Raw genomic sequence first — 10,006 nt, forward strand, 5'->3', positions numbered from 1 at the left:
TTGGAGTAGAGAAGGCTGCAAGGAGACCTCATGGTGGCCTTCCAGTGGTTGGAGGGAGCGGATAAACAGGAGGGGGAACGGCTGTGTGTGAGGGTGGATGGTGATGGGACAAGGGGAATGGTTTTAAAGTGAGACATGGGAGGTTTGGGTTGGATATGAAGAGGGAGTTTTTGAGCCAGAGGGTGGTGAGGCACTGGCACAGGTTGCCCAAGGAGGCTGTGGATGCCCCATCCCTGCAGGCATTCAAGGCCAGGCTGGATGTGGCTCTGGGCAGCCTGGGCTGCTGGTTGGTGACCTGCACACAGCAGGGGTTGGAGCTGGATGAGCACTGTGCTCCTTTGCAACCCAGGCCATTCTAGGATTGATAAACTGTTCCTCAGTTTTCCCAATTTTTTTTCACCTTAAATAATTATGATTTTTTATTTTTTTGGCTGATATTTCTCTGTGTATGTCTGTGGTGCGTGCTGAATAAGAGCTAAGCTTTTTGGGCCTGTATGGGAACTCCTGAATCACGGCCTTAACCACTGATTGATCACCTGAGTCAGCCCTGGGAGCACAGGTGAAGGCAATTTACCCCCGAATGAAGGAAGATAGTGGTGGAATCACCATCCTTGGAGGTGTTGAAGAACCGTGGTGATGTGGCAGTGAGGGACGTGGTTAGAGAGTATTGGTGGGGATGGTTTTATAACTGGATTGGATGATCTTAGTGTTCTTTTTCCAACCTTAGCAGTTCTGCAGTTCGAAGGTGATGGTAATCAAACTTGGCCCAGCTCCTGCTCTTTGTTTTAGTTTTCCAACTAAATAATGATGCCTGTAGACAAATATATAACTGTCAAGTATCATATGCTACTGTCTCTAGTACAGTTGCTGGAACATGCTAGAGGTTCGTAACTGTGCTATATTTTATACTTTGCAGAGTTTGAAGAAGCAAGAAAATGGGTAGCAAACGATTTAGCCTTTGATAAAAATGTGGATGTGAACCTGTTTGAGAGCACTATTCGTATCCTGGGAGGCTTGCTGAGCACCTACCATCTCTCTGGGGATAGCCTCTTCCTGGAAAAAGCTGTGAGTGATCAGTCCTGGGAAGTAAATTGGATCAGTATATCATAGTGGAAGAGGTTGGGGAAGGGTTCATCAGGAAGTTAAATGTTGCTGTTTTGCAGCTGTTTCATAATCAGAATGGGGGGGGAGGAATTTACCATTAATTTTTTAAACCTGTATTTGTTTGCTCTCTGCATCAACTTAGAGCTCTACTGTGTTGTATCAGGTGCTATTTTAGATAGGCCTTTCAGATCCTTCTGTTGATGAAAAGCTGACCATTGTAAGGAATTTTATGAAACAAAAGCTTGAATGGCTTTTCGGTGTCTTGAAAAGAGTATTTGGTAGATTTTGTCCCCTTTTCACTGCATCTTGACAGCATCAGCCACCTCCTTAAATAAGGCAGAGTCGATGATTTCAACATTAAGTCATGTTGTATAGGGACTGTGGGCTTGGTTGAGGCATGCAGTGCAGGAAGGAGGTAGAAACTAGCTGTTCTTCCAAATTAATCCGGGACCGCTTTTAACTCTTGTCTTTCTCTCACAATCTAGAGCTGGGCTGCTACTGCACTCATCCGATTGTTGAAAGCAAACCTGGCAGCTCGCACGTGTTGACGTTTGCTTTTCTTTTTTCTCCCGTGTCCTTCAGAAGGACATTGGGGACAGGCTCATGCCCGCCTTCAGGACTCCTTCCAGGATCCCGTACTCCGACGTCAACATTGGCCGTGGCACCGCTCACCCGCCCCGCTGGACGTCGGACAGCACTGTGGCAGAGGTGACCAGCATTCAGCTGGAGTTCAGAGAGCTGTCTCGCCTCACTGGGGATGAAAAGTACCAGGTATGGAAAAACAGCTTGGCGTTACCCCTTCTCTTCTTCTTTCTTACTCTGTGGTTCTCTACGGCACCGCCAGCGCCTGTGGTCTCCCTGATGTTAAATGAGTTGTGAAACTGTATGTGAAGAAAGGAGAATTCCAATCGTTCCAGTTGTTTTCTGAAGTACCAGAAGGTAATGGTGGAGACAGTTGTTGTTCTTCCTTGGGAGCAGCTTTTTATTTAGCAAAAAGCCAGGACAGCCATCTCCTCGCACCCATCCCTTCACTCTTAGGATGGTATTTCTGCTTGACAGTACATTGTCAGCTCGGCAAGAAAATTCAACGTGGGCTGTAATGCTGTGCATAACTTCATGCTTTTGGAATGGCTTCTTCATGCCATTATGTAAATTCTAAGGAAAAAAAATACTCTTATTACCTTTCACATAATCAAAATAGCTATAAATTAGATTGTGTGTCATGGTGTAAGAAGAATTTATTTAAAACAAAAATAATTTCATAGAAAAGAATAATTTTCATGGTTATTTTTTTGGTAATGTTATTCTGTTGTTTTTAAGGTGTGTCTGGAGCTCATGCTTTGAATAGTGCTGTTATTTCTTCAGGGGTAGCAGGGTTCATGCAGTTGTTTTAGTCAGATCGTAGCCTCACACTGAAGTACACTGTTTTTTGAGTGGGCTTTCTGCACTCAGGAATACACTTGAGCTTTGTATTTGAGAAGGAAAGAGTTTTAATTATTTCAGAGTACTTGGGCATACTGGGAACACAGGCTTTGATAGTCAGAAAGCTTGAAATGCTGTGTTTATTAAATCCCATGACCTGAACTTGCATGCAGAAGGATAACTAAAGATTTGTTACTGGCCAGAAGCTGCTGGCCACAGTTTTTTGTGTCATTTGAATGTGTGCAATTTATGTTTATGCTGTTCTTTCTTCTAGAAAGCTGTCGATGAGGTGATGAAGCATGTTCACACCCTTTCAGGGAAAAATGATGGACTGGTGCCTATGTTCATAAACACCAACAGTGGGCAGTTCACTCACTTAGGTGTTTATACTCTGGGAGCCAGAGCTGACAGCTACTACGAGTATTTGCTCAAGCAGTGGATTCAGGGTGGGAGAACAGAAAATGAGTAAGTTCTTTCTGCTTCTCACGCTGGTGTGAAATTGATACAAGCTGTAAACATTTCTGTTGTAGTTTTATGCTGGAAGAAATACAATGTGTATATGTAACAGCCAGCTTAAAGTAGCTCACTTGCAGAAGGGGGTGTAGGATGACCTGTGGTAAGTTGAGATTAAAACAGCTGGAGAATTGGGCTTGCTCTCAAAATGTCTCCTCACAAATCTTTTCATCATCACATCAGATGTGACAAATGTTACGGGCAGGAGAAGCGATTCAAGTCTTTGCACTAAAGATGGACTGTAAACAGGCTGCCTTTGGAAATGAGGCTCCCTTTGGAAACTGTACTGCCTCTCACCAGCTGTCCGAGTGTTCTCTGGGTTTGCTAGGGAAGGACAGCTGCTATGGATGGTTGTGGTAGGAGGTGAGTTTGTGAGGTGTAACTTCTTAGGAGGTTGAGCATTTGTTTAAGCATTACTTGAGGTCTCCTGACTTCCTCCTGTCTGCCCTTGGATAAGTGGAAAGGAATGTTTTTACGGAGTAGAAAAGTTGGATGTTTGAAGGCTTCGTCCAAAACTAAGGGGGAAATAATCAAGCAGTATTTATAAGCAAATTGTGTTGGAAGTGTCTCATGTCAATGGGTTCACTTCATCCAGAGAGGCAGTGTGCCCCAGTGAGGCCCTGTTGAGGGCCTGGTCTGTCTCTGTGTAGTTTGCATCATGACTTTTTACAAGCCATGCCTTACTGTAAACAGAACCGTTGTCTTTAGGCTGTGATGGTGCTCTGCCAGCCTCAGAAGGGAATTACAAAATGACTTTCTCATTAAAAATATTTAGAACAATGGAAAGTCCAGTTAAATACTGTGAAGAAGTGATTCATAATGAGTGGTCAAACACTGGAAAAGATTGCTCAAAGTCATTGCTTAGGAGATGCTCAGAAATTAACTGGATAACCGTCCAAGCAACCTGGTAAAACCCAATTGCTTCAGAGCAGGAGGCTGCACTACAGATGTCCAGGACATCATTACCAGCTGGGGCTTTCTGTGGTTACAGTACTCCTCAGGATTCCTGAAATGATGTCTAGTTGTTGTTTGGAAACAGAGCTGGAGTTATGTTTGCTTTATTTCTTTGGAGTTACGTGAAAAACAAACCCAACGTAGCTAATAAACGTACATCATCAGCTGTGATGAAATGGATCCTGTGTGTATGTGAGCCAACTGGGAATGGTTTTAATTTACAGACTGCTGGAGGACTACATGAGAGCCATAGAAGGCGTGAAAAAGCATCTTCTTCAGAGGTCACAACCCAAGAAGCTTACCTTTGTAGGAGAGCTTGCTCATGGCCATTTCAGTGCCAAGATGGTAAGAGAACACCTGCACATAACAACAAGAAAACGAGCAAAACCACCACCACAAAGAAAAAAAAAACAACATATGCAAGTGTGAGGCTGGGATGCTCTCATGTGTGGCTTTTCAGACAAAATCTGACCTGTAGCAATCACTTTGTGAGCAAAAATGTTTCCTCTGGCTGTTTGAGCCACTACTGGAAGATGATTAGCAACAGGATTGACAGTTTACACGTAGCTGAGGTGTGAGGAGCACTGCAGAGAGACTGGGAGAATTGCTGCAGCTCCACCAGGCTCATCAGCCTGTTTTCAAAGGCTGCAGGCTCTGTGGATGTGTATGGATGTAGTAACAGCAACTAGTTTGAGGATAATGGTTACCCGGGGACCTTCTCTTTCACCAGCAACTGCATTTACATTCATGTGAAAGTTAACATGTCGGTGTTGGATTTGAATTCTGCCCCAATGCACCTCCTTTGCCATAGAATCCCAGTGTCAGAAGCTGCTGTGACAACGTCTGTTCTGTGTAATACTTCTCCATAATTCAGAGATACAAAAATTTAAAGGTACACCCGGCTTTGCAGATTAACCTTGAAAACAAGCAGTTGACCTCATCTTGCTCTGTTAGTAGTAAAAAATGAAAAAATGAGAATTTTGGAGGGTTCTGTGTATTTGTGATACTTCTTTTTCTGCATGTGTGTTCAGTAGTTGAAGCAGTGTTTGAAGCAGCCATCTGCTGGTGGGAAAACTTGCTAAGCTGAACTCCCTGCTCTTAATCTGCAGAGTCACACTCCTTAAAATCTGGTTTTAAAATCTTTCAGTGAAAGATCTTATGCAAATACACGTAGCCTTTTTTTTTTTTGTGGTGCATCACTGATGTATGTGTGGCCTTGTGTGCACTTCTTCAGTACCTGCAGTGAGCTTTAAGGAACTCTTTGGGTTGTTTGTTTTCTTTATAGCGTCCAGCTCTGTTTTGCAGCATGATGTCACGCTCCTGTGCTTATGCTGAGCCTCAACCAATGCCCATGGAATTGGACAAAGTGTTCAATAGTTCATACCAGTGCTGCCTGAGCACCAGGACACGTGTCCTGTGTTCAAGTGGGAAACCAGAGCTTTCATTCCACATGTTAAGAATCATTTGGAATTCAGTACGTGACAATAACCCTGCAACAATTCCTACATGCATATCTGCAGTGGGTTACCCCTGGAAGGAGGACGGTCAGCCCTGTAGTGCACATTGGAAGTTGTTGGAGCTGACTTCTGGAGCTGTTTTCCAACGTGTTCAGCTGACTTGGGCAGCTGAGAAGACTTTGTTGCTTCCAGACGTGGCCCATCTCTTGTGGAGCTAGCGTTCCTTCCGTCCTTTGAAGGCACTGTTGCTGTAGCGTGGAAAAGCTGAGGAAGGACTGTCCCTGTAGTTCTTTCTCTCCCATTTTGTGCTGGGGGAGCAAGCAGGAGGAGTGTGTGCACGCTCACCCCCAGATGCCTCTCTTGTGTGACACACAGGAGCCAGATGTGCCTTGTTTGCAGTGCCTGCATGCAGCTAGCTGTGCAGTGCAGAGGTGGGCAGGGTTGGGAGTGGGAACCAGCTGCTTCCTGTGCTACAAGCTTGGTGCTTGTAGCAGGTGAGCATGAAATAACACAGCCCAAATGACAGAAGGGGGTAAGTCTTCATATGTTTGAGAACTTGTCTGTGTTTTCCACTTGTACCAGCGCATGGAGTGAAGGCGGTTGTGTCTCTGTGAGCGTTGTCTGTGTTGCAGTAACACGAAGGTGATTATTTCAGGCCATGCACTCAGTTCTCCCCATTCCTCAGAGCCCTTTCTCGTGGCTGACTCTTCTCACTCTGTGGTCCCACCTCAGTTTTTGTTCTAAAATATTGACATGTATGTCAATACCTGTCTTTACTTGTTCTTTATTGAGAACCCTTCAGGTGATCACTGCCTCTCCCCTCCCCCCTACCTGCCACCTTTCTTTGAGATAGTTGACATAAAGACATGTGGACTTGTACTTTTTCCAGATTTGGGCTGGTGCTGTCATAATGCTTCCTGTTGTGTATTGCACTGCAGCAGGTTGTTAAAATTTACCCTCAAGGTCTTGGTACCTGAAGTGTCTGGGGGAAAAAAGTCACAGTGTGTGTTCCAGTAGTGTCAAATGAATCCTACCTCACTTGATTTGTGTGACCTCTCTTCCTAGTAAGAGTTGTCTTGTCTTACAGGATCACTTAGTTTGTTTTCTGCCTGGGACTTTGGCTCTGGGAGCTCACAATGGATTGACTGCTGATCACATGAAGCTGGCTGAAGCTCTGATAGAAACGTGTTACCAGATGTATGCACAAGTAGAGACAGGCCTGAGCCCAGAGATCGTGCACTTCAATCTCCATGCACAAAAGGGCCACAAAGATGTAGAAATCAAGGTGAGCAGCCAACTGGCATCAGCTGTAGTTTGATGACCCTTCTTATCTTGATTCTGCTGCTGAATATCCCAGCCACACGTTGGTGATGTACTTTGTAAAGTGGCTTGATCTGTTGCTGCATTGCTTTGCAGGTGTACCCTAGCCCTTGTTTTTAATTACCCCTGCAGAGTATTTAGCTTCTGAATTGTGCACAGAAAACTCTTTTTGGGTTGGATGGGGATGGGAGTTGCTGTTTCTCCCCGTGTATGTGCTTTTGGAGGAACTACTGGTCTGAATTCTTGGCTTTCTTATTTTTCTCTTGCAGCCTGCAGACAGGCACAACTTACTGCGACCAGAAACTGTGGAAAGCCTTTTTTACATGTACAGATTCACCGGAGATAAGAAATACCAGGACTGGGGCTGGGAGATCTTGCAGAACTTCAATAAATACACACGGGTAAGGTCAGCTCGTAATGATCTCGTTCTTACAGAACTGAACTCACTTGCTCTCTAACAAGAGCTGCTGAAACCTCGCTTTGTCTCTCAAAGCCATCAAAGATCTGCAGGGAATCTCTTAAGAGCAAAACAAAAGTCAGGTAACGCAGAGTCTTACAGTTGAGGGTGCACAAAATAGTTGCAAGTTATTTCAGTGACTGTACTTTACACTAATTGAAAAGTAAAAGCAGCTCTGTGCAGACTACCAAAACTTTTCTGTGTCTTGGAAGCTGTTAGGATCTGTGCTGTGATCTTTTACGTTCAGAAGCTGAGAAAGATCTCGCTGGATTTAAGCAGCACTTTGTTTGCCAGATACAAACTGCCAAGGGAAGTGCACTAATGCCATAATAGAGGGCTTTTGTGTATTCATGCTGATGAGAGCGCTAAGAAGAGTCCATTTTGATATGCTGAGAAAGCATAGTGCCAATGGGGATTAAATGTCTTCTTGAGAAGAGGCCACAGATGAGTGTGGTGCTCTGGCCAGCTGTAAGTGCCCGTTATTTCCTGTACCTTTGTCCACAGATGTTAGTGCTGCAGGCTTTGCTCTATCTCTACAAATTGAGCATAAGTGGACGTTTTGCTTCATTTCGTTCTGTGTTCTGCATTCAGTGGTTTGCCCAGAATTCAGTGAACTGCACAGAATTTTTGTAACTGATTTTTATGTGCAAATGAAAAGCAAGAACGAATTCTGCTCACTAGCACTTGTTTTTCTGCAAGAGCACCTGCGTGCTAAGAGGTTACAACAATATTCAGGTAAAAGAAATATACAAAGTGCTCTTTTTTCTCTTTCTGCAGGTTCCTACGGGTGGCTATACTTCTATTAACAACGTTCAGAACCCCAGTAACCCAGAGCCACGAGATAAGATGGAGAGCTTCTTTCTTGGGGAAACGCTCAAATACATGTTTCTGCTGTTCTCAGATGACATAGACTTAATTAATCTTGACAAATACGTATTTAACACAGAAGCTCATCCACTCCCCATCTGGGTGCCAGCATAGACTGGATCACAGCAGGGCTTCCAGTGGTGGTGTTTTTACCTTCAAGTCACTTTACTTTTCAGGGTGTGTGGAGAGATGCTATACGACACTTTTCCGGCTTAAACAAACCTTTGAGAAAGCATCTCCCATTTGGAGATGTCACGTCAGTCTTAAACCTAATCCCTGTGCTTTGGACCTGGGATGAAAAAACTGTGCAATATGAAGCTGCTTTTCCTGGTATTGGTGGTGAGGCTCAGAGAATATTCATAGCGTGGACCATGGCACAGGGCTCCGGTGGATCAGAACCCCTGCTGTCAGTCTTACTAAATGCTAATTAAATGCCAGGAATGCAGAAAGTTGTCTTAAAGCACAGGAGTGTCTGGAAAGAAGGAATAAGCCTACAGGTTTCTGGTTTATTCCCAACATGTGAAACACCTGGTTGTGGCACCACTTCTTCGTAGTGCCCGTGGTGTTTCAGATGGTAAGTGGAATAAACAGTGGATGTTGTCCCAGGTGGAATTAAAGCTGTCAGTGGTGGTGCTGATGGTCAGATCTCATTCCAAACAACCAAGCTATGCTGCATCGTGTTAGGAGGAGGAAGGGGCAGCAAAGTGTCTGTAGCACAGTGTCTTAGTTTTATAGAGCACTTTGAACAGTCTGTTCAAGCGGTGGCTGAAATGAATGGTGGGAGAGAATTTGCTGCTGGTTTGGCTCAAAACGATATATAATTTTGTAGACATATTGCAGTTTTTTAACTTATCTGCAGCAATGCAGGAGACAATGTGAAAAAAGTGAATACACGTGCATTTTATGTATTAATTGCATCAGTTAGACTCAGGTATTCTGACTGAAAGCTGCTTTGTGAGGTTGGGCACTGGGAAAGCTTGTGAGCGCATTAGGTGTAATTCCACGTCAGCCTCCTCCCATCCCTTCCTGTTCACATCTTGCATTGTGTTTGTTGACCCAGCGGGCTTAGAACTGTATAGCAAGCTTCATGTTACTCATCAGTTTGTGGACTGTGGAGAAGCTGTCAGGTTTGGGGTTGTTGTTTTTGATAGGAGTACTTTGGGTAGAAGTATTTCCACGAGGAGCTCTACGAGCAGACAGCCTCCACGTGTTGTGACAACTTCTGGTCACAGCAGTTACTGAAATCTGTTCCGTTTGAAAAGAAAGCAGAGTTAGGCTTGCTTCTTAAAGAATCCTATGGGAGCCTTCAGACCTTCTGTTTTTACATGTGCAAGATAGGTTTTAAACCACGAGTTAGGAATTGAGTGTTCTTCTGTTCCAGCATTCTGCAGCTTTCTATCTTTTGATTTTGTAACTGTATGCACAGTCTTACTTTCACCAATCTCAGAAATGTGCTCGTTTGTATGTTTTTAAAGAGATCCTTCTTGCTGAAACCTTTTTTCCTCTCTGATGAATGAATGGGAGCAGTGGGAAGTACGCAGTGTGTGGGGCTGGGGGTGAGACCCAGCCCCTCATAATCGAGGGTTTCAAAACAGAACGAATCCAGTCTGACGCCACGGGTTGATCTCCAGCGCTTTGGGTGTCTGTGTGTTTTACAGCCTTTGTAACCTTTGATCTGTAAAGTAAAATGCTGCTTTGTTCTGTGCTGTCAAGTTCTGTTCACTGGGTTCAGAACTTGTCCGTTGGCCCACTCGTAAATCCTTTGAAGAACATTTATCATTCCAGGTACTAACGAGGGCTTCTGGCAGTGGGGAAATGGTGCACATCACACAAACGCACCTTTTTTTCTGTCAGCAAAGGGGCCTGAGATTTCCTAGAGGACAAACCTGTGCGGATGGTTCGTGTTCCTCCT

The 10,006-nt window shown here is 44.4% G+C and overlaps 1 protein-coding gene across 1 annotated transcript; it reads left to right on the top strand.

Annotated features, from left to right (window-relative positions):
- Positions 1–894: 894 nt before the first annotated feature.
- On the top strand, positions 895–9,806 carry LOC122165004 (endoplasmic reticulum mannosyl-oligosaccharide 1,2-alpha-mannosidase-like; the record flags this gene model as incomplete). The annotated part of the gene is made up of 7 exons (XM_042827529.1): positions 895–1,065; positions 1,687–1,875; positions 2,801–2,991; positions 4,218–4,338; positions 6,538–6,735; positions 7,040–7,171; positions 8,005–9,806. Coding segments are annotated over 7 exons (1,206 nt in total), but the record flags the coding sequence as incomplete, so codon positions are not given.
- Positions 9,807–10,006: the final 200 nt, after the last annotated feature.

This window comes from Centrocercus urophasianus, unplaced genomic scaffold (assembly GCF_019232065.1).
Source record: "Centrocercus urophasianus isolate 14NV4802_14NV808 unplaced genomic scaffold, USGS_Curo_1.0 seq_289, whole genome shotgun sequence".
Lineage (NCBI taxonomy): Eukaryota > Metazoa > Chordata > Aves > Galliformes > Phasianidae > Centrocercus > Centrocercus urophasianus.